General features: G+C 35.9%; 1 protein-coding gene across 1 annotated transcript; it reads right to left on the bottom strand.

The window, feature by feature from the left end:
• Positions 1–2105: 2105 nt before the first annotated feature.
• On the bottom strand, positions 2106–24704 carry LOC135153833 (uncharacterized). The gene is made up of 6 exons (XM_064098003.1): positions 22147–24704; positions 17508–17687; positions 13038–13226; positions 11949–12137; positions 2396–2560; positions 2106–2144 (listed from the first exon to the last, which is right to left on the bottom strand). The coding sequence occupies exons 1-6, from the start codon at positions 22195–22197 to the stop codon at positions 2106–2108; spliced, it is 813 nt and encodes a 270-aa protein (XP_063954073.1). The 5' UTR covers positions 22198–24704.
• Between the last annotated feature and the right edge of the window lie 302 nt (positions 24705–25006).

Here is a 25006-nt window from a genome sequence, read left to right on the forward strand (position 1 = left end):
GAAAACAAGTCACCAAACTTTACAAATTAGACTAAGTGGCATGTAGACGAAATGAATTTTCGATTATCTGCAAATTAGACCAAGTGGAAATTAGCCGAAGTGGAAATTAGACCAAGTGGAAATTAGCCGAAATGGAAATTAGACCAACTGCACATTTATATACCAACTACACATTAGACCAACTGAGAAATGGACCAAGTGAGGATTAGCCAAACTGGGCATTAGACCAGTTGGCTATTAGACCAAGTGGTCATTAGATCAATTGGTTATAAGACCAAGTGGTTATTAGACCAAAAGGGTATTGGACTAAGTGGGTTTAGCCCGAATGTTGTTCGCCCATCTAATGATTAGACCAAGTGATGTTAGACTAACCGTAAGTAAACCGGTCAAGCGGGGGGGGGGGGGGGCGCACTTTGGAACAGAAACGGTATTATTAACATCAAATACTGAATGGTGAATACCACTGCGGTGAGATTTTTTTTAATTTGCCCCTTTTAAATGATTTTGCATTCTCAAAATGCAAAAATTTATCGCACGCCGGGGAGCTCCCGCGATCAATCTAATCTTACAAGATTTTGGTCATGGCAAATCCGTTAGCACATTAAAAATGTTTTAACCCTGCATCATAAGGGTATGGTTATGATACATTCATTTATGAACTTTATGCTAGTTGCTACAAATGTCTTTTAAATATGGTTCTAACTTTGAGCATAAACCAATCAAATCATTCTTTGAATACACTGACGTGAAAGGGGGTGTTACACCCACAAATGTAATAATGCCCATAAATGTAATAACGACCACAAATGTAATAACACTTTAACCACAAATGTAATAATGCACTTTACCCACAAATGTAATAATTTTTGATCGCCCACAAATGTAACAATGACTTTACCCACAAATGTAATAAATTTGAAGGGATTTTTGTCGAATCCGTTCCTATAGTAATACGTTCATATACTCATATAGCACAAAACTGCAGTCTTTTTTTCCAGGCCCGGTTGTTTCAAAAATTATAATATAAGTCCAAAGTCTTTCCCCTTTTCAGTCTCATGTCACCTTTGACCAGTGAGCAAATGATTATTTTTTCATTGCACAAAATATTGACCGTTTCATACTTATTTACTCTTTATATGTTTCCCCTTTCTTCTGTAGTTTAATTTATTGATAATTTACCTTTATCATCCTCTGTAATATTCACATCATTTTAAACCACTGAAGGAACTTTCCAAGGCTCACCTATTACGTTCACTCGCTGAATTTCTCCCATAATTACACACCACTTGAAAGGCGGTTTTTGGTCATCGTTTTGTGCATCAATTATTGAAAATCTGCTTGCATTTGATATTCATATCTTTATATCCTAACACATTCACTACAATATAGCCATTGAACAAAGTCATGATAGGCATGTAACAGTACACAAATTATATACACGCCCATACATAGCCCGTGCTGTGATAAATCACACACCACTTGTAAGAGGTTTTTGGAAATCATTTTACAACTATTGAAAATTTGCTCGCTCGTGTATTAATATTCATATGTTTGTATACTAACACATTCACTACAATATAGCCATTGAACAAAATCACGATAGGCACGTAACTGAATTGCTCAAAGATGGTATAATGTAATCTACACAAAGTATAAACGCACGTATATATTGCCTTGATGTGATAAATTACACACCACTTGAAAAAGGTTTTTGGGAATCATTTTACAACTACTGAAAATTTGATCGATCGCTTCGCTTGCTCGCATATTGATATTAATTGTAAATCATTACTTTATAGCCATGAAGACATCGTTATATGAAAGATGGTAGTATTATGTACATATTATCCTTATACATAGCCCTTGGTGTGGAATGTCACTTAAATTTATATTTTTTATCAATATATTGCTATCATCCCCCACTACTTGGACCTCATTTACGCCAGTGAAAAATCAAACTTAATACAATTTGATAAATAAAACAGAAAAAATATAATTGTAAATATTTTTCGTGGGATATAATTCGGTTGTTGAAGATTCAAATATCAAGCACAATTTAGAAGCTACGTTAATTGATTGAGCGAAGTGGGCTACATACTTGTAGTTCATGAGGGCATTATTGATAAATTCATTTTTCGCATATTCTAAAAATAAAAATAAAAAGAGAAACATTTATGGAATGATTCCTGAATTTTCTTTAGTCAGGACCTGTTGATTAATGACTATTTAATGACGATAGATTTTAATAACAATTCAAGAAAAGATTCATTGCAAAGTGAAATTGGCAATTTTAGTTTATATAAGGCATCGCAGCATCAAGAGACAATTTGAAGAGCATTATGGTTTCATTAAGTACTGTCCCTTTACATATAAAAAATCTCCTAATAACTATTACCTTTGCAGTTGATGCCATCGATGATGATGTTGAGTAGAAGTCATCATGATACTGCCCGTCGAGTGTGAGGTTCTTCAGATAGTTCATCTTACAGATGAACTGAGCGAGATCACGTGATGCAGACGGACAGGCACTGAGATTCTCACTGTGATGAAGAGTCTCAATCTGATGTAACAGTAACGTGAAAATATATTCAAAATTACTTTACATTCTTTGCAATCCAGTGTGTATTGAAATCATATTTACCATATCAATACTTAATTTCAACAACACAATAAGACACTAATGTTGTATGGCAGTATTCATGATAAAAGATCAATGAAATAAAAAATCAACAACAACTGAAATGTGTTTTACATTTCCTTTTGCGTGTCTCAGCATAGCATCGTTCCACAGGTATGTAGCAGAAAGCACACAGTCCCAAGAGTTAAAAGAGTAACTATGATATTCAAAATGTTTATTGCGAGGTTTTTAGCTTTCAAACAATGACGAATTACAAGCGGTTTATCGTACAAAATGTAACCAATATGACTTTATCTTAACGGTTTTCATAATACATTAAAAGGAATTGAAATAGGAGAACGAATCAATGTTGGATTATAAGTAGTAATAATTTACATTGTTTTAGTCTGGTCCTTGGATCACAATTATTGTTTCATCCGAATAATAAACCTAATAGGCCTAGCCTTCTTTTCTTGCACCACCTTATTACTACACTGCAACTATATTGAAATTAATGATTGGTATAACATACAGAATATATACATTGATGAGCGAGATATGTATTTTGTTTATCACAATATGTCAAATGCATGTTGTATCATCATTAATCATTTTAATACGTATTAGGTCATGCTCAGTAATCCATGTCCGTTCTTCATCTTATTGCTCCCTTTTCCTTCAAAACGCTGTGGCGGCTGGGGCGGGTGTGGCGGATGACGCGGGATAAATCTCTGTTCCACTCCGATAGAGGGCTCTTTTACTATTGCTACATTTTGGTTCTCTCCCTTTTCCTTCAAACCGCTGTGGCGGCTGGGGCGGGTGTGGCGGATAACCGAGGGATTCATCTTTTTTTTACACGACCGTTCCACCCCAAAAAGAACGAAATGGATCAATAATAAAATAGCCCTCCATCGGGGATGAACAGTGTTATAAAGAAAAAAAAAAGATGAACCCCTCGTCAGCCGCCACAGCGAGAAAAAGGTAAATTTGCCAGTACAACCAAGGGTGAATAATTCCCTCTATAATTTCGAAATAAAAGGCCTGGAATATCTATTTTTTGTCCTACTTTAACGCTGTATTTTGAGGTATGTGATTTCTTGTCAATCATGAAATAATGATACAAAAAGAACAATATTTTGATATTTGGCAAGTTTGGAGTTGGTTGACTAAGAGCAATACGTATGATATCAAGACGCTCAATCCGTAATAATAGTAAGATAATGAAGAAGCCAAACTACGTCACCAAACAAGGGCTTGAATAAACACTTCACTATATTCTAGCTTCAGCGCAATGGAGACGAGCTGGACGACATCATCTTTTTACATCAATAGCCATGTCTTAACATTACGTTATAGACATAATTGAAAACTGGACTAATATTTGTCATTTTGTATAGTGTATGCATGATGATGGCTGATCAACCATGTATTAACTAAAAATGTATATGTTTTAAATTGCACAATGAACAGATGTCAATATGGAAGGCAAAATTATATCATTATTATCAGGGTAACATGATAATTCCTTGTGGTTGTACTGATTGGGGGAAATTGTTATTTAATTTTCTTAAAAAAAAACAAAAAAAAGATGAGGGGAGAAAATACCTTTGCGGATAATGCTAGGGATGATAACGTTGAATAGAACTCTTCATGAAGTGAGTGTTTTAGTCTGGTCCTTGGATCACAATGCTTGTTTTATCCGAATTATAAACCTAATAGCCTTCATTTCTTGTACCACCTTATTACTACACTGGAACTATATTGAAATTAATGATTGGTATAATATACAGAATACATATATTGTTAAGCGAGATATGTATTTTGTTTATCACAATATAGTATAGTATAGTATAGTAATGGTTTATTGACAATATATACATGCTTGGCAGCCGGTGGCTGAAATATACATGTTTACAAAATGAGAACATACAAAGATATTTTACAAAGAGTACATAATTAAAAAGAAAAACAATCATTCAATACATAGTAGATTAAATTACACAAAGATTGTCATTATTATGGATCTAATTAAGTAGTTCTAAGTATAAGTGGAAATATAAATCGCATTCAATCAAATATTGCATGAAAAGACAGAAAAATGCTAAATGAAATCAAATGGTAAAACAAAAGAAAATCATATTCAGGAGGTCAGCAAAAATCTAAATATAGATCAAGCATGTCAAATGCATGTTGTATCATTGTTAATCATGTTAATACATATTAGGTCATGCTCATTAATCCATGCCTGTTCTTTATCTAATTGCTCCCTTTTTCTTCAAAACGCTGTGGCGGCTGGGACGGGTGTGGTGGATGACACGGGATAAATCTCTGTTCCACTCCGATAGAGGGCTCTTTTATTATTGCTACATTTTGGTTCTCTCCCTTTTCCTTCAAAACGATGTGGCGGATTACGAGGGATTCATCTTTTTTACACCACCGTTCCACCCCAAAGAGAACGAAAATGGATCAATAATAAAATAGCCCTCCATCGGGGATGAACAGTGTTGTAAAGAAAAAAAGATGAACCCCTCGTCAGCCGTCACAACGGGAAAAAAGTAAATTTGCCAGTACAACCAAGGGTGAATAATTCCCTCTTTAATTTCAAAATAAAATGCCTGGAATATCTATTTTTTAATCCTACTTTAACACTGTATTTTGAGGTATGTTATTTTTTAGAGGATGTATAATTATGAAATTGTGTTATTTGTACAATTCATTGTGTTTCAACCGATTTGTAGTGAAATAATCGAAATGAGGATAAACAATTATTTTGTATTGCAGTCTTGTAACTTTTTTTTGTAAAAACCGGGGACTTAAAATAAATTCTAAGTGTCTTTAAAAGAGAGGACATTCGCACTGACTTGTGCTGTTAACTTCAAAATCAATAGATTGGTAACAGTATCAAAACGATTCAAAACGCATGTATAAAAATGTTAAATTTAGACAAACATGAGCAGCATATTCAGCATGTTCAGGGATAAAGAACGATATATAAATTTATGTTAAGAAATGTACTACTAAACCCGCCATTTTTGATTAGCTTTTTCAACTAAAAAATCGTCATAGAACGTAAATTGGTGTTCAATCTGTCATAATTATTAGCCGATAGAATCTAATAAAACTTGATTCCATCTACTCCGTATCAAATATTATATTTTGGCAGGGTTCAGTTCAATTCCAAGCATTATCCTCAATTTATCTGAAGGAAATCTTGAAATGCAATCATTTAAGGCCTGGTGTAATCTATGTATAGGCATATCAATCTCGTGCTTTTGCCTATGCAGCCCCAAAATTATGGAATGGTTTGCCGTATGTAATAAGATCCTGTCCATCAGTAGAAACGTTCAAACTTAAACTAAAAACCTATCTGGTTAAATAATTCCCATACATCTTTTTACCCCCTTTTCTAATTATGTTCTCAAGCATTTCACCACCTCTTAATTGCAGCGCAATAGAATATATGCATATAGTTTCTGCGCTATATAAATCAATATATATATATATATATGTATATATATATTCTCCCATGTTTTGGCTTGTTTATCACCAAATTAAAACAAGTATACCAAACAGAACAAGTGGAACGCCTCTGACAGTCTCGCCTACATTACGGAATTCGATATAGCAGCAGTGCTTCCTTTGAAAAAAAAGCTAATGAATAACTATTCACAGAAAAAACACAAATATTATAACGATGATTATGTCCATTGACCCAAATTGACCTTTGACCATGATCATATGACCTAAGGCATGTGCAAAATAATCATTCATACTTGATGACCCTTAGGTCGATGTTTCATGAGCAAGTACCATAAACTTCCCAAATTCAACACATACATGTACTCCCAACACGGCCAGAGTTCGTTGACTTCTAAGTGACCTTTAATCTTGGCCATGTTCCTGAAACACACACAGGGTATTCAGGGATAAATTGCTGCTCTTACGTCCAAGTTTCATGAACTAAATCCATAGACTTTTAAAGTTATGGTAATTCCACAAATATCCCAAACATTTGTTGAACCTAAATATCCTTTGACCTTGGTAATGTGACCTGAAACTAGCACATGATATTCAAGGATACTTGATTGCTCTTATGTTCAAGTTTCATGAACTAGATCCATGAACTTTTAAGGTTATGATGACAATTTCTCAAATAACCCCAACATGGCCATGTATTTTCTAAGTTATGATTACATTTCAAAAACTTAACCTTGGTTAAGATTTCAATGTTGACGACGCCGCCGTCGCCGCCGTCGGATAAGCGCCGCCTGTAGTCTCGCTGTCCTATGCAGGCGAGACAAAAATGTATTTCTTATAGGTACACTACTATTCATGCATGTAGATTTGTTAAAAATTTCAAGCTATTGGATTTTGAGAAATTCAACAAACCTGTATTGCTTTCTTATGTTTCTTTTCTTTTCTGCTTTATTTTTTGTGCGTTGTTTTATGTATTTTTTATCAAAATGTAACGTACTCATACTCAGACTTAATTATGAAATATGTTACTCTGACATTTCTGTATAATCATGAAATGGTTATACCAAACAAGTGGAATGCCTCTGGCGGTCTCCCCTGCATCACGCGATTAAATATAGCAGCAGTGCAGACTTTGAAAACTACTATAACTCGCACAAGATGCTCAGTGATACTTGATAACTCTTATGTCCAGGTTTCACGAGTCAGATCCATAAACTTTCAAAGTTATGATGGTAATTCAACAAATACCCCCATTATGGCCAAAGTTCATTGACCTTTGATCTTGGTCATGTGACCTAAAATGCGCACTGGATGTTCAGTGATACTTGATTACTCTAATGTCCAAGTTTTATGAACTAGGCCAACATACTTTCTAAGTTATGATGGTAATTCAACAAATACCCCCAATTTGGCGAAATTTCTTTGACCCCAAATGACCTTTGACCTTGATCATGTGACGTGAAACGCATGCAGGACTCTAAGTAATACTTGATTAATCTTATGTCTAAGTTTAATGAACTAGGTTCATATATTTTCTAAGTTATAATGACATTTCAAAAACTTAACCTTAGGTTAAGATTTTGATGTTGATTCCCCCAACATGGTCTAAGTTCATTGACCCTGAATGACCTTTGACCTTGGTAATGTGACATGAAACACAGGCAGGATGTTCAGTAATACTTGATTAATATTAAGGCCAAGTTTCATGAACTAGGTCTATATACTTTCTAAGTTATGCTGTCATTTCAAAAACTTAACATCAGGTTAAGATTTGGTGTTGACGCCGCCGCCGTCGCGGCCGTCGGAAAAGTGGCACCTATAATCTCACTCTGCTATGCAGGTGAGACAAAAATAGTGTAAAAATAATAATGTGATTTATTTTCAGTTTATTCTAATTTTAGAATAAAATAATTATTTACACAATAAAATTACCGTTTTAAAAAAAACTATGTAAATTATTGATACAACGCTGTTTAATATATTTAGTACAGATTAAAGAAGTGTTTAAAATCATAAATAACGAAGTTGTAACATATTAAATCATCAATCAAGCATGATTGTTTAACATGTAAAAAACTTATAAGCAGCAATGTATTAAATCTTAAAGAACATATTTATCTTCCACATTAACATGTTTATCTGTGTTTGTTTTTAACATTGCATCATTCCTTGTGGCTGCACTGATTGGGGGAAATTGCGGATGATGCTAGGGATGACAACGTTGATTAGAACTGTTCATGAAGTGAGGGATTGGTGATTTTGCAAATTGACGTCTTTCCATCACTTGGTTTTTCTAACCTTGTAATTTTTTGGACTTCATATAAATGCATTGTGCTGAAATAAATTGTACAGCATTTTTTGCACGAGAGGGCTGTTTATGATAAATTTGTTATGCTAAGTGTCAATATTCTAAAATGTTAAGTTGATTGACCTTTACCAGCTCTCCGGGGTCAAAGGTCAAAACTTATAACGCACACCAATTATCTCTAGAATATAAAGATGCCATACAAATCAATATTAAATCATTATTTTCCAACAAAACCATGTCTATCGTGAAACAATGATGCAAAAAGAACAATATTTTGATATTTGGCAAGTTTGAAGCCCGGGTTTGGAGTTGGTTGACTAAGCCCCAGTCACATATAGACACGGATCATCACGGATCAACACGGCAATGCCGGCATGATCCGGGGAGGTCCGGGATCGTTTTGCCCCGGATTGAGCGTTGATGACTGTAAACACGGCATCTACACGGCATATTCACACGGATCTACACGGACCATGCCGGCAGAGCACGTCGTCAACACGGACAAACACGTCAGCAACACGGACCTACACGTCAGCAACACGGACCAACACGTCAGCTACACGGACCGACACGTCAGCAACACGGACCAACACGTCAGCAACACGGACCAACACGTCAGCTACACGGACCAACACGTCAGCTCAAGGACCAACACGGCAGCTATATTGACCAGCATGGCAAATGAAAATCTGCTCATAATAATGAGCTGATATTTATTTATGTATTTATTTTTCTCATCCTTGTCGCAACATTATATTATGCTGTTTTTAAAAAAGATATCAAAACTTAAAACTTTCTTAACCAGTAAAAATGCAGTTTTTTTATACAACACAGTTTACTTTTTTAACAGTAGTTGTTAAGTACTTTAAATCTTGAACGACAAATTTAATTTCGATTTGATTTGATATCACTTTATTTAAATTATAAAGTCAAAAAGGGGCCTAAGCTTTCGATCCTAGCAGAATCTTCGTCGGAGGCAAAATGACAAACATATAAAGTGGAACAACCATAATATAGACCACAAACAAGCTACAGCAACACTAGAAACAAGGAGACAAAAGGGGCATTAGTGAGTAGAGAAGACCAATCAGGTTAGTGAAGGGGATGAAAGAAAAGGAGTAGGCAGACACAAAGGGAAGTTAGTGTAAGTAAGGCCAAGAGGGATTAAGATAATGAAGCAGGCAACATCAAACAGGATCTGGAACAAAACAGTGATAGAGGGATGAATAACTAGAGAATTAGTGAGAGGTGGGTCAAACAGGTTACAAAGAAAGGCTTAATAAAAACTTTATTTAAATCACAATAAAGGAAAGAAATTTACAAAGTCAATAGAAAACATAATAAAAATTAAGATAGGCCCAGGTCATGACGCATAACTGTCGATGCAGGGCAGTAGTATAAAACTTAGTGTACAATTTTGATGTAACAGGTACATAACATTTATTTTAAGAAAATGAAATGTGAAATAATAATAAGACAAAGTTGGGGTAAATATAAAAAAAGAGAGAACAAGAATTATTCATACATGCACTAAGTTTACAAATATTAGGTTGGGGCCAATCTCCAAAGCGTAAGAAAATATCCTGAATCGTTTAATCATCCATTTAATCATAAATAAATTAAGCATGTTTGTGTCAACTGTTTAACAACTCCTGAAAAGTTCATAAAGTAAATAGTGTTGTAAAGATTTGATGGGGAAAAAGAACACGGACTGCCAAGGATACTCCAGGCAGCCACACGGACCTACACGGCAGCTACACGGACCTACACGGCAGCCACACGGACCTACACGGCAGCTACACGGACCATCCCGGATGGCTTTGCCAACCCGGCAGTCCACGGATGACGCCGGATGTTTTTGACAGTCAAAAACATCCGACGTCATCCGTGGACTGCCGGGTTGGCATAGCCATCCGGGATGGTCCGTGTGGCTGCCGTGTAGGTCCGTGTAGCTGCCGTGTAGGTCCGTGTGGCTGCCTGGAGTATCCTTGGCAGTCCGTGTTCTTTTTTCCCATCAAATCTTTACAACGCTATTTACTTTATGAACTTTTCAGTAGTTGTTAAACAGTTGACACAAACATGCTCAATTTATTTATGATTAAATGGATGATTAAATGATTCATGATATTTTCTTACGCTTTGGATATTGGCCCCAACCTAATATTTGTAAACTTAGTGCATGTATGAATATTTTTTTTTCTAATATTTACCCCAACTTTGTCTGTTATTATTATTTCACATTTCATTTTTTTTAAATATGTTATATGTATATAATTTATGTAATGTACCTGTTACATCGAAATTGTACATTAAGTGTTATACTACTGCCCTGCATCGACAGTTATGCGTCATGACCTGGGCCTATCTTAATTTGTATTATGTTTTCTATTGACTTTGTAAATTTCTTTCCTTTATTGTGATTTCAATAAAGTGATATCAAATCAAATCGAAATTAAATTTGTCGTTCAAGATTTAAAGTACTTAACAACTACTTTTAAAACAGTAAACTGTGTTGTATAAAAAAAACAGCGTTTTTACTGGTTAAGGAAGTTTTGAGTTTTGATATATTTTTTAAAAACAACATAATATAATGTTGCGACAAGGATGATAAAAAAAAAAAAAATAAATAAATAAAAAATTAAATAAATAAATATCAGCTCATTATTATGAACAGATTTTCATTTGCCGTGCTGGTCAATATAGCTGCCGTGTTGGTCCTTGAGCTGACGTGTTGGTCCGTGTAGCTGACGTGATGGTCCGTGTTGCTGACGCGTTGGTCCGTGTTGGTCCTTGTAGCTGACGTGTTGGTCCGTGTTGCTGACGTGTTGGTCCGTGTAGCTGACGTGATGGTCCGTGTTGCTGACGTGTTGGTCCGTGTTGCTGACGTGTTGGTCCGTGTAGCTGACGTGTAGGTCCGTGTTGCTGACGTGTCGGTCCGTGTTGACGACGTGCTCTGCCGGCATGGTCCGTGTAGATCCGTGTGAAGCTGCCGTGTTGATGCCGTGTTTACAGTCATCCGGGGCAAAGCTATCCCGGACCTCCCCGGATCATGCCGGCATTGCCGTGTTGATCCGTGAGGATCCGTGTCTATATGTGACTGGGGCTTAAAAAGAGCAATACGTGTGATATCTAGACGCCCAATCCGTAATAATAGTAAGATAATGAAGAAGCCAAACTACGTCATCAAACAAGGGCTTGAATAATCACTACGCTCTATTCTCCCTTCTTCACAATGGAGGCAAGCTGGACGAAATTCTTTTTTTTACATCAATAGCCACGTCTTAACATTACGATATAAACAGAATGATAAACTGGACTAATATTTTATCATTTTGTATAGTGTATGCATGATGATGGCTGATCAACCATGTATCAACTGAAAATGTATATGTTTCAAATTGCACAATTAACAGATGTCAATATGGAAGGCAAAATTATATCATGACTATCAGGATAACATGATAATTCCTTGTGGTTGTACTGATTAGGGGAAATCGTTATTTACTTTTCGTTTAAAAAAACAAAATGAGAAGGTGAAAAGGATACCTTTGCGGATGATGCTAAGGATGATAACGTTGAAAAGAACTCTTCATGAAGTGAGGGACTGGCGAGTCCTAATTTATCACCGAGATGAAGTTCCCTGAGATTAGGCATCTTACAAATGAACTGAGCGAGATCACGTGATGCAGACAGACGTTGATTGAGATCAACACGGTTGATATTAAGACGCTCAATCTGGAATAATAGTAACATAATGCAGAACCAAAAATAAGCCATCAAACAAGGACTTGAATGAGCCATTATAAATACACATATACCAGGATTCGAATAAGCATACTGGTCTTTTCATCACTTGGATTTTCTAAAATTGTGATTTTTTTGGACTTCATTGAAATGCAATATGCTGAAATAAATTGTACTGCATTTTTTTTTTGCACGAGAGGGATGTTTATGATAAATTAGTTTTGATAAGTGTCAATATTTCAAAATGTTATTGTAATCGTTAAAATTGTTGACCTTTGCCAGCTCTCCAGGGTCAAAGGTCAAAACTTAGAATGCACACCAATTATCTCTAGAATATAAAGATGCCATACAAATCAATATTAAATAACTATTTTGCAACAAAACCATGTCTATCGTGAAACAATGATGCAAAAAGAACAATAATTTGATATTTGGCAAGTTTGGAGTTGGTTGACTAGAGCAATACGTGTGATATCTAGACGCCCAATCCGTAATAATAGTAAGATAATAAAGAAGCCAAACTACTTCATCAAACAAGGGCTTAAATAAACGCTACACTCTATTCTACCTTCAGTGCAATGGAGGCAAGCTGGATTACATCTTTTTTTTTACATCAATACCCATGTGTTAACATTACGTAATAAACAGAATGAAAAACTGGACTAATATTTGTCATTTTGTATAGTGTATGCATGATGATGGCTAATCAACCTTGTATTAACTAAAAATGTATATGTTTCAATTTGCACAATGAACATATGTCAATATGGAAGGCAAAATTATATCATGTATATCAGGATAACATGATAATTCCTTGTGGTTGTACTGATTAGGGGAAATTGTTATTTACTTTTCGTTTAAAAAAACAAAATGAGAAGGTGAAAATGATGCTTTTGCGCATGATGCTAAGGATGATAACGTTGAATAGAACTCTTCATGAAGTGAGGGACTGGTGAATCCTAATTTATTACCGAGATGAAGTTCCCTGATATTAGGCATCTTACAAATGAACTGAGCGAGATCACGTGATGCAGACGGACGTTGACTGAGATCAATGTACTTGATCTCAATACACTCTATCTGGAATAATAGTGACATAATGAAGAAACTAAAATACGTCATCGAACAAGGGATTGAATGAGCCATTTTAACTATACATATACCCGGATTTTAATAAGTATACTGGGAAATATTTGTTTGAGGTTGGAGTGCCATTACTATATTTACCAACTAGCAATTTTGCCATTAAAACCAATGGTGGATAATCCCCTTTATTATTTCGAAAAAAAGAGGCCTGGTATATTTATTGTATTATTTTTTGTATATCCTACTCTTAATAAATTCGATAGATCTTGGTAATGTTGTGCTTGTACTCGTAATTCACGTTTGAACTTAAGGTCATTGTACTACTACGATTAATCATGAAAAATTATCACGGTGGCAGCTGTCTTTTGCAAATTAGACGTCTTTTCATCACTTGGTTTTTCTAAATTTTTAATTTTTTAGACGTCATGAAAATGCATTATGCTGAAATAAATTGTTCTGCAATTTTTTTTACACGAGATGGTTGTTTATGACAAATTTGTTAATGTTAAGTTGATTGACCTTTACCAGCTCTCCGGGGTCAAAGGTCAAATCTTATAATGCACACCAATTATCTCTAGAATATAAAGATGCCATACAAATCAATATTAAATAACTATTTTTGCAACAAAACCATGTCTATCGTGAAACAATGATGCAAAAAGAACAATATTTTGATATTTGGCAAGTTTGGAATTAGTTGACTAAAAACGTCTGATATCAAGACGCTTAATCTGGAATAATAGTAAGATGATGAAGCCAAACTACGTCATCAAACAAGGGCTAGAATAACCACTACACTCTATTCTACCTTCAGCGGAATGGAGGCGAGCTGAACGCCTTCCTTTTATTTTTACATCAATAACCATGTCTAAACATCACGTAATAAACAAAATGAAAAACTGGACTAATATTTGCAATTTTGTATAGCCTATGGATGTTAATGGCTGTATATTCAAACTTGTATTAATATAAAGGACAAGTCCACCCCAACAAAAAGTTGATCTGAATAAAAAGAGAAAAATCCAACACGCACAACACTGAAAATTGAAAGTTATGACATTTTAGAGTTTCGCTTAATTTCCTCTCTATCACTCTCTTTCTTTTCTCACGTATTAAATTAGGACAATTTAAGCTTTGCGGCCATGCCCACCCCAAGACTTAAATCACCAAGATAATGAGAAAAAAGACAAAAAAGGTAAATGAGTGAATGTACCACTTTCTACATTGTTTTCTCAACCAATTCCAAAGTTTAATAGCTAAGAGGGTCATTTTTTTTTTCAATACACAATGTTTTACCCCCTCAAGTTAGGGGGTTCATCATGCCATCGGCACGAGGCTTTTGAATTTGACAAAATTCAGCTAAAATGTGATCAAGTTGATTATTGTTTATAATATCATTCAGAATAAAACATTCTTGCTGCAAATAAAAGAGGAAAAGTAAACTACTATAACCTGGATTTGTAGTAATTATCTGCAGTATTATCCTTACAGTAAAACAGCAGTAAATACATTATATTGGATGGCTCATTTTTTTTTTTATTCTAGCCTATGGGATATTCGGAGGATATTAGTCCTTTGCCCAATACGCTCTCGTATTGATGCAGACCACTGATGTAGACAAAAATGTGCATTTATAATGCATCGCTAAAACACACTATAACAATCCATATCATCAGTATTTATTAATATTGATTACAATAATTATTGTCAAAATCATGATCAGTTATCATTATAACTGTGTTCATATTGTTCAAAATCATTATCATTATTATTACTACTAGTATTATCATATTTAATAAGTGTCATCATTTGACCTTTCATTATTATGATCTTACTAATCAATCAAAATGGTGACAATTATGATCATGAAATAAAGTGGATGACACTACCACTACTTGTATTTTGGCCATTATTGTCATTGAACATGAACAACAATTTATATATTTAAGTTTATTACAGTAAAGGCCATTAAAAGTATAACAACAAAAAGTCTTGAAATTCCAAGCTTCAAAATCCTAAAAAGAGAATGAAACCTTTGGAACAAGATAGCTTGTGTGAAAACAGAAAAATCAAAGAAACAGATAAACGAAAGTTTGAAAAAATTTGACAAATAATGGGAAAGTTATGAGCATTTGAATATTGCGATCACTAATGCTATGGAGATCCTGAAATTGACAATGCGATAGATATGTGTGATGTCACTGATGAACAACTCTCCCTATTACTTAAGAATATATTTCACTCAAAATTGCCTTGTTTATAACATCTATCAGTAGATCATGTGCTCTTTCTATAGGAGGGCATGTAATACATATTTTTAAAGAATACATCATCGATAAAGATTTGGTATCACCACAAGAAAAAGCAGAAAGAGACATTTTGAGGGTATTTCATAGTCGATCAAAGGGAACGTTGCTCACATGTGACATCACACATCCTTGCTGCATTATTGGAGGATCTCCGTAGCATTAGTAATTGCAATATTCAAATGCTCATAACTTTCTCATTATTTGTCCGATTTTGCTCAAAGTTTCTTTGTTCTTATTCTTTGATATTTCTGTTTCGACACAAGCCTACTTATTCCAAAGGTCAAGGCCAAGGCTTGAAAGTCTTAGGCCAATCCTTTGAAAAAGTATGCCTCAAGGCCAAGGCCGATTATCAACCTAATACAACACTGGCTGAAATAAATTGATTTTTTTTGGTCAAATGACATTCCTGTTTATCATTAACCAGTGATGCTAATTGTCAATATTCTGAAATGTTAGTTCATTGACCTCTGTCAGCTCTTGATGGTCATTGGTTAAGGCTTATGATACACGAAATCTGTCTCAATATCAGGGTATATTGAAAGTCAATTCCAAATAACCCTTTTTTGTACTAGAACCATATTTATAATTGTGAACAAATGATGCAAAACTTCAATTGTATGATATTTCAAGGCCGTGAACAGTCAGGTCATTTACCTGTAAAGGTTTTAGCAGAGGTCAATTCTGAAAATTAACATCTCAATTTTGAAATGGATATTATGACAAGATATAGCAATAGTGAAAAGTTAATGCTTTAATCATGTTTTTTAAAGTGCTAGGATCAGATCAGTGTTTATATTACTACGATTAATCATGAAAGATTCTCACGATGGCAGCCATTTTCTTTTTTTTTGTTGCAAATTAGACGTTTTTCTACCACTTCGATTTTATAGACTGGTACTTTTGGGGACTTCATGGAAATGCACTGTGCTGAAATTAATTGTACTGCAATATTCTAAAAGTTTATTGACCTTTGCCAGCTCTCAAGGGTCAAAGGTAAAAAATCATAACGCACACCAATTATCTCTAGAACATAAAGATGCCATACAAATCAATATTAAATAACTGTTTTGCAGCAAAACCATGTTTACCATGTAATAATGCTGCAAAGGCACAAATATTTTGATATTTGGATTTGGGTAACTAAGATCAATACGAGTGATATCAAGACGCTTAATCTGGAATAACAGTAGTAACAGATGATGAAAAAACCTAAAAACGTCATCCACCAATACACTCTAAACTACCTTCAGCGGAATAGATTCGAGCTGGAATACATCCCGCTTCTTATTTTACATCGATAGTATACTCATGAATGTTAATGAGTGCAATGGACAGAATATATCATGAGGTGAAAGATGAAATGATCAATTCAACAAGGCGTAGCCGAGTTGAATTGATCATTCATTTCACCCTTCACCGAATAAAGTACATGTATTCTGTCTATTGCATGAATGATAATAAACGTTCATTATTTGGTTTATATGACACCTACAAATATATTTTTTCATATAAAGTTTATGAATTTCGATGCAAAATATGCTCGGTCTATTGATTGTCGCATAAATACAACATGCGCGAGTGCAATGGACAAAATCGTATCGATCCAAAATTGCACGTTTGATGACGTCATTGTAAAATGGGCTGAATGATTTGTATAAAACAACCAATCAAATGGCAATGATCTATCAAGGTGTCATAAAACCATGGCTTAACATAATGTTACATACAGAATGAAAGACTGGTCATTTCGTATAATGTATGCATGGTGATAGCTGCATAATCAACCTTGTATTGAGTAGAAATATATATGTTTCAAATTGCACATTAAACAGATGTGAATATGGACAGATAGAAGGTAAAATAAAATCATGATTATCAGAATAATATGATAATCCCTTGTAATTTTTAATTGTAAATTGTTATTTGATTTTCGTAAAAAAACAAAAATGAGAAGGTGAAAATATACCTTCGTGGAAGATGCTAAGGATGATAACGTTGAATATAACTCTTCATGAAGTGAAGGTCGATATTCATCACCGAGACAAAGTTCCCTGAGATGAGGCATCTTACAAATAAACTGAGCGAGATCACGTGATGCAGACAGACGTTGACTGAGATCAATGTACTTTATCTCAAGACGCTTAATCTGGAATACAAGTGACATAATGAAGAAACAAAAATACGTCATCAAACAAGGGCTTAAATGAGACATTATACAAATATACCAGGCTTTGAATGAGAATAGTCAGAATTATTTGTCCGAGGTTTGCTATTTTTAGCAAAAAGCAATGTTCCAAGTCAAAGCAAGGGTGAATAATCCCCTCTATTCTTTTGAAATAAAGGCCTGGTATATATTTTTTATATTCTATTTTTTAATAAGTTAGAACGACAGATCTTCGTAAACTAGTTCTTGTACTCGTAATTATTTTAATCTGTAACTGAAGCCATGCAATCAGTGGATCATTGATTAGTACCTGCACCCTCCTTTTTCGGGACTTGCCTTGTAGATCAGAGACACCTCGCTGACCGGTGCGTCGGAGCATGGTCGGAGAGATTGCACGATATGTGACGTCATCGACGGAATAGTGCACCATTCCATCTATGACGTCATAGAATAGTATATATCCTTCAGTGGCCATTTCATTTTCAACATCATTGTAAAACAGCGAGACTATGTTTGGTCACATAATGCTATTTAGACCAATCAGCATACTGGATTCTATTCTACATTTGCAGCGGAATGCAGGAAATTGGAAGACATGTTCTTATGTGAAGCCATTGTTATAAGCATTTCAACTTGTCAATTAAGTATACGCTTGAGAGAACACAATGAACAGACGCCAACATGGAAGGTAAAATTAAATCAAGATTAGTTCGGAAGATGTTGATCATCGTGGTGATAAAGAAATCGCTGTATGAGTTGATCTGTTGTCTCACGATAAAGCAAACTATAATTGCGATGCGTGTGTGTGTGTGTATTTCAGTTTTTTGTCAGACGTGTATCAATCATATATGATTATTTACGTCTGGGACCGACCTTTAACATCACCATCCGAAAAATGTTACCAGCGCTCGAACCTCGAACCTCTGCATCAATTTGTAACTTCCCCATAGCTTGGATTACAGGCGCACGCCACAACGCCCAGTTAGCGATGTTTCGCCCGCACTTAGTCTTGAGGAAAGTCGCCGCTTGGTTGTGGTAATGTTACTGTAGATTATTAGTGCCCCGACACCCCCCCCCCCCCCCCCGGGCAGTCAAATGTATTGATGTACACATGCGTGACCAAATTATTTCCACACACCCCCTAAACGAGTTATTCTGTGTGCAAAAAACACCCTTCATTTCACACATTTTGGCTTCATTTCCACAGTTTTGGGCCTTAAACAAGTTGTCGCCAGTATATGACTCCAAAACAAGTTTTGTACAATCGGGAAGAACCCGAACACTTTTAAAAAAAGAGGAGGAAAAGGCTCCGGGAAAATAGCTAGGGGAAAAAACATGCTTTAAACACATTTGGTTAGTCTGAATTTTTTTGTTGAAAAAAACATACCCTAAATACGGTTGACCCCGCGATTGGCCATTGACCAGTCTTCCAAAACCACCCTTTTTCTTGAAAATCTGTGTTTTTGATATCCTTAACGAGTGCACGCGCGGCCCGCCAACAAAAATTATACCTTCGAACGCGTTTTTTTGTGTGTGTGTCACGCACGTGTACATCCATATATTTGACAGCCCCCCCCCCCCACCCGATTAGGGGGATAATGCAGCCCTCCCCCCCCCCCCACCGGGTAATAGAATATATCATATTCTTCCAGGATCGACACATACAGTTATGCATAATGATTACGTTCTTCCTTAAAACCATAGTCATACAAAGTTCACTGTCAAACCATTTTGGCACAAAGAAGTAAGCATTCTTTGATGAGTACCCGAGCGTTTTGAAAGCAGATAAATTTGGTAAATGTTGCTCATATTGTAGCTTATTTTAAGAGTTACTAAAATTAGTTGGTTCTACTTATTTATGATTTGTAGCTTTCGGAAAGAATAGACTAGTAACGTTTTGAGTATCATTTAAAACGAGGTACCGGTATTATTATAATATTAATGTTTATATTTTCAATTTCTTTTATGTTTCATGTATACATAATGTTGTCTATGAATTACACCCTACCTACAACAAGTATATTGTTATTGTTATGTACTATGGACATGAGTTGAATATGACACTTTTTTTACTAATAAATATGAAACACGTACATGCGCTCGAGACGAGCATTCGAGGACTTTCTTCCTACCGAGTACCATTCACCTGGGTTAAGTGCAGCACAGTGTGGATATTTTTCTTGCTGACAGAAAACACGCCATGGCTGGGATTCGAACCCATGACCCTTTGTTTGAAAGACGAGAGTCCGAACCACTAGACCACGACGCACCCACATGCTAAAACAATAAGCGGCATCGAAATCGGACTAATTGAAGTTCACCAGTCCTTTGTTCTTATGAGCCAAACCGAAGAAATATGCAAAGGAGGTCATTAGCATGCATGTGCCCCATCATCACTTAGCACAGGTAAAACTTGAATCCAGCACTACCCACATACTAAGCGACATCGGAATCGGAGCTTGCTTTCTTGGTCAGTTTCCTTTTTTTAGGGGAGGGGGGGTGTTGAAATGACGGGAAACAGCCCTACATAACCTACATACGTCCAACCGAACGCTACATCACCATAAATGAACCGATACTACAGTGTGTATAAAAAACGGGACAGATTTGAAAAGTCTATGAAATATTTGTTTCAAATTTTAATGTCTATATTTTGGTGTTAATAGGTGATCTAAGGTCTTATCTTTCAAATGCTATTTAAAAAATGGTTTCGTTCATGCTTGAGCGAACACGGAATGTTTTTGTCTGGGTTTAGAAAGGAGGCTTGCGCCAAAATGGCATAAAATTATAAATATGATGATCGGACTTCTTGCTAATTAGCACCTCCTCTTAACCTTTTCATTATCTTTCCCATAACCTTCAAATCACGCGGTAGAATTCATTTTCAGATTTATTTGTTTGCTTGAATTGTTCTGTTGTTGTTTCTTTTTAAATTGCTCTCTGTTAGCTTTGAATATTCCATCTTCAAGCTAAAACAATTTTGTTTCAACCGGAGTATGGGAGAGCGTGGATTTTTTTTCAAATCCTTTCATTGTGTGCTACAAAGGTTACGGTGCCTTTTGAACAGTGCCACACAGATGATGGGCGGGGGCTTGGGATGCTCCCCCCTCCCCCTCAATAAAAAAAAATCATGACCAAGAAAAAAAGTGGATAGGAAATAAAAGGAAAGATAAAAAGTAAACTATGATATTATTTTCTAAATATTATGTCAAAATCTATCACAAAATTTGACATTGTATTATAAAGTTGGAATATTTGCATGCTCACTTCACTTGCTCACAATTTGTTAATACATTTTACCTTAGCTGCCATATCTAGCTCCTTCAAAATTGGCTCAATACACCATTGTCATTGAAATATATGAATCCCTTTCTGTGTTTCCTGTCAAGCAATAAAACTTGGTCAAGGAATCAATGACCCCTTGAAAAATAGATTCACATCTTTTTAATAAAGGTACGTAGTTTTTTCACATAATAAAAGGATTTGAATCATCAAAAATTGTCCCAATTAATGATGCAAATCTTCGTGCTTGGGTTGACAAAAAAAATATTCTTTTCTCAGTTACTTATGAAGGAAAATTAAAACGTAAGAGAAGTTCAAATAAAAAAAAAACCAAAATAATTCAAGTAAATAAATATAGTTGTAAATAAAATTTGACAGTATTATTCGAAAATTGTGGCACAGATAATGAAAAGATCAAGAGAGAGTCTCCTGACTAGCAAGAAGTCTGATCACCATATTACTCATATTCTGCAATTCTGGCGCAAGCTTCTTTTTGAACCCCCAACAAAAACGTCCCGTGTTCGCTAAAGCATGAATAATTTGTTATTGCTTTTCAAAGATAAGACCTTAGAGCACCTATTTACACCAAAATATTGACATCATAATTTGAAACAAAAATTTTATACACTTTTTAAATCTGTCCCGTTTTGTTTTTGATACGCACTATATAAGAACAATTTTGGCCAAGATGAAAAAGAAAGGAAATTCAAACAGAATGATATAATTTCTGAAAATCATTGCTAAAATAAGTATTTCATAATCCCATTTTATTTCTAATCGCTCACGGATATTAAAATAAAATATGCCACTGATTACAAGTAAATATTGTGTTTAAAGCAGCAACATTTTTAGCAAATTAACCTTTGGAAGAACAGATTTACCATGTTTACTCTTATAAAGTGCTCTTATTTCCTGGAGATAGATGTAGAGGGTATTACAAAACATTCCCGATAACCGGACATGATAATTATGTATGATTATTTTTACCACGATTATAAACATTATGATAATCTTTTGAAATTAACTGTAATCTACATGTACCAACACGTCATTTGTTAGGTGAAACGATCCCCCCCCCCCCCATTAAAAAACAATCATAACAATAATTTTGAATAAATAAGTATACAAATGAACAAATAATGATAATTTTAATACGTACTTTCGAATGAGTGGCGTTATGAGCAAGCACCGCGGATAAATTATCATGCATATCCTCTCCTTGGCCCGAGGAGATAGCGATCCATGCTGATCTCAGAGTGGATGAGGAGCACTTGAAGTCAGCCAGGTCCTCTGAAGCAGTCTTTCCACATGCCTTTTAATGACAAGGTTTTCCAAGTATGCAAAAACATTTATGAGAAAAGATAACACCATAGTATGTGAGGGGATAATCAAAGATCGATTTTACTCGATAGTTCAATTCATTATTTACGTGTATCTTGTTAGATTATGGTGTAGAGTATTTGTCCAAAAGATGGTACATGAACATTGGGCTTTGCCTTGATCCTAATAGAGATGAAACATTCCGGGTTGATCATCTGGTGCATGTAGGTACTGAATATGGAAATATTGGAAATTTGACACAGACCACCTGGCACTTATGACATTCAGAAAACAATTAAGCAACGGATTGTGCCTGTCACAGTTTCTGGAGCATGGGACTTCTCTACACGGAAGCCAATTTAGCATTTTTAAGCAATGCCTCAAATATTGAAGATTCGGGGAATGGCGGAGATATCTTTGAAACTACCAAATGAGAAAGTCAAAAAGGGGCCTAAGCTTTCGATCCTAGCAGAATCTTCGTCGGAGGCAAAATGACAAACATATAAAGTGGAACAACCATAATATAGACCACAAACAAGCTACAGCAACACTAGAAACAAGGAGACAAAAGGGGCATTAGTGAGTAGAGAAGACCAATCAGGTTAGTGAAGGGGATGAAAGAAAAGGAGTAGGCAGACACAAAGGGAAGTTAGTGTAAGTAAGGCCCCCATCTCACTAGGAAGGCGATCGTGGCGACCATGGCGATCTGTGTAAATCCCGCAAATCGTAGCAGAATCTTCCTCGAATTCTATTTTTAGCCTGCGAGACGATTGCACTGCAACTTCTATGCGACCGACCTGCGCTGAAGGCGATGGTAATACGCTGAAAGTACGACGATGCCACTTTCTTGCGACGATTCGAGGCAGATGTGATGCGCTTCTTCTGCGATCAAAGCGATCGTACAACGAGGCTCATACGCTAATTAGGACCTCGGTACGGTGGTGCTACGAATGAAGCGATTATGTTACGTTCATGATGGGCTCTTGAAACGATTATAATCAATCGGCATACTAATCGCGGCACATGACAAATTTTTCAGTCGATTGCCAACCTCCGACCAACATGGATGTCCAGAATTTGGTTGGACTTATACATCTTGGCATTCTAAAAGAACATCAGTTAAAAGTTGAATGCGAGGACAGGAGAAGGAGGAGGCCAAAAAGGGTTCGATCCTGGCTGTCACCTAAGTCATAATATACAATATTTTTAAAATTTCATTCAAAAGATGTCGATGAGCCTAATAGTTAATATGAGGGATGCATCCAGAATTTCATAAAAGAGCATAAAAATCTTTGATATTCTGTTTATTTTCTTCCACAAAGTTTGTCACTCAAAAATATTTGGTAAATTCCTTTCAAATTTGCTGACAAGAAGTAGTCTACTGATGTGAGAGCACTCATAAAAAGGGAGGCACAATGCCAGAATCTCCCTAAAGATTGCCTTTCCCAATCAATACATTAGTGATCGAATCATTAACAAAATTTTATGTTGTCTACTGTCACTGTGGTTAGAATTCAATTTAATTTCAAAACATAATCAATTTATTTATTTCTGCAGAGGTAACCCATTTCGTCATCAAGACAAGTGAGCGTCTTTTTTCTCTTTCCAGCTGGCTCATCAGTAAGATTTTCATCCTCCTCCTGTACCCCCTCCTCTTCCTCCTCTACCTCCTCCTCCTCTACCACCACCATAACCCCTTGATCTTCCTCTTCGACCGCCGGCCTAAGAGGGGTAGCTTGGGCAGCTTTCCCTTTTCTGGTCCTTTTTCTGGGAGGTATGTTTGAAAACGCTGTGGTATCGCCTCGTAATCTGTTGCAAATATGATAATCCGCCACCATCGGCACGGCGTTTTATAGCAGCGCGGACGGTTGTTGCGCAATCGCCGCCCAGTCATCAGCGGCGCAGCAAAAGCACAACGCGAACGCCTGTAGCGGGCTGAGAACGTGTGCCACATGCCACCCAAAGAAGGAAGCGTCGTGGTGGAAGCTGTGTGAAGCGTGTCGAGCGCAAGGCAGTCGCCTTGTAAACGGAAGCAGCGTAGCAGAATTGTCTTGGGAACGGGCCTGAAAACCACGGGCGATCGGTGCCGCTTTTAATGCGCTTATACTACGCTTTATGCGTTGGGGCTCCGTTACAGCTACGAATATGTCGTTTGCAATACGCTCATGACTCGATTGTGATGCGCTTTAGCACCTCCGCGATCTCGCTACGTAAGTTTTGAACATGTTCAAAATTCTGTGGCGACCATAAAGATGGTGGCGATCCTTGCCGCTTCAGAAAAGATCAAGGTACGACGGAGAAGATTGACAAGATCAAGGCACGATCAAGCTACGTTATACCACGCTTTGTCGATTTTTGACGATCGCAGTGGAATCGCCATCTAGTGAGATGGGGGTATAAGGCCAGTAAAAGACCTCAAGCCAAGAGGGATTAAAATAATGAGGCAGGCAACATCAAACAGGATCTGGAACAAAACAGTGATAATGGGATGAAAAACAAGAGAATGAGTGAGAGGTGGGTCAAACAGGTTACAAAGAAAAGCTTAATAAACTGGTGCATAAGAGTGGGGGAAAAAGAAAAAGAATGGGGAACAACTGATAATGTGCAAAAGACATATAAGTATATATGATAAAGCATTAAACAAACTAAGAGAAGAAGGTAAGTGTAAATATGTATCTATAAGTGATATGTATATAAAT

Source organism: Lytechinus pictus, chromosome 4, assembly GCF_037042905.1.
Source record: "Lytechinus pictus isolate F3 Inbred chromosome 4, Lp3.0, whole genome shotgun sequence".
NCBI classification, from domain to species: Eukaryota; Metazoa; Echinodermata; class Echinoidea; order Temnopleuroida; family Toxopneustidae; genus Lytechinus; species Lytechinus pictus.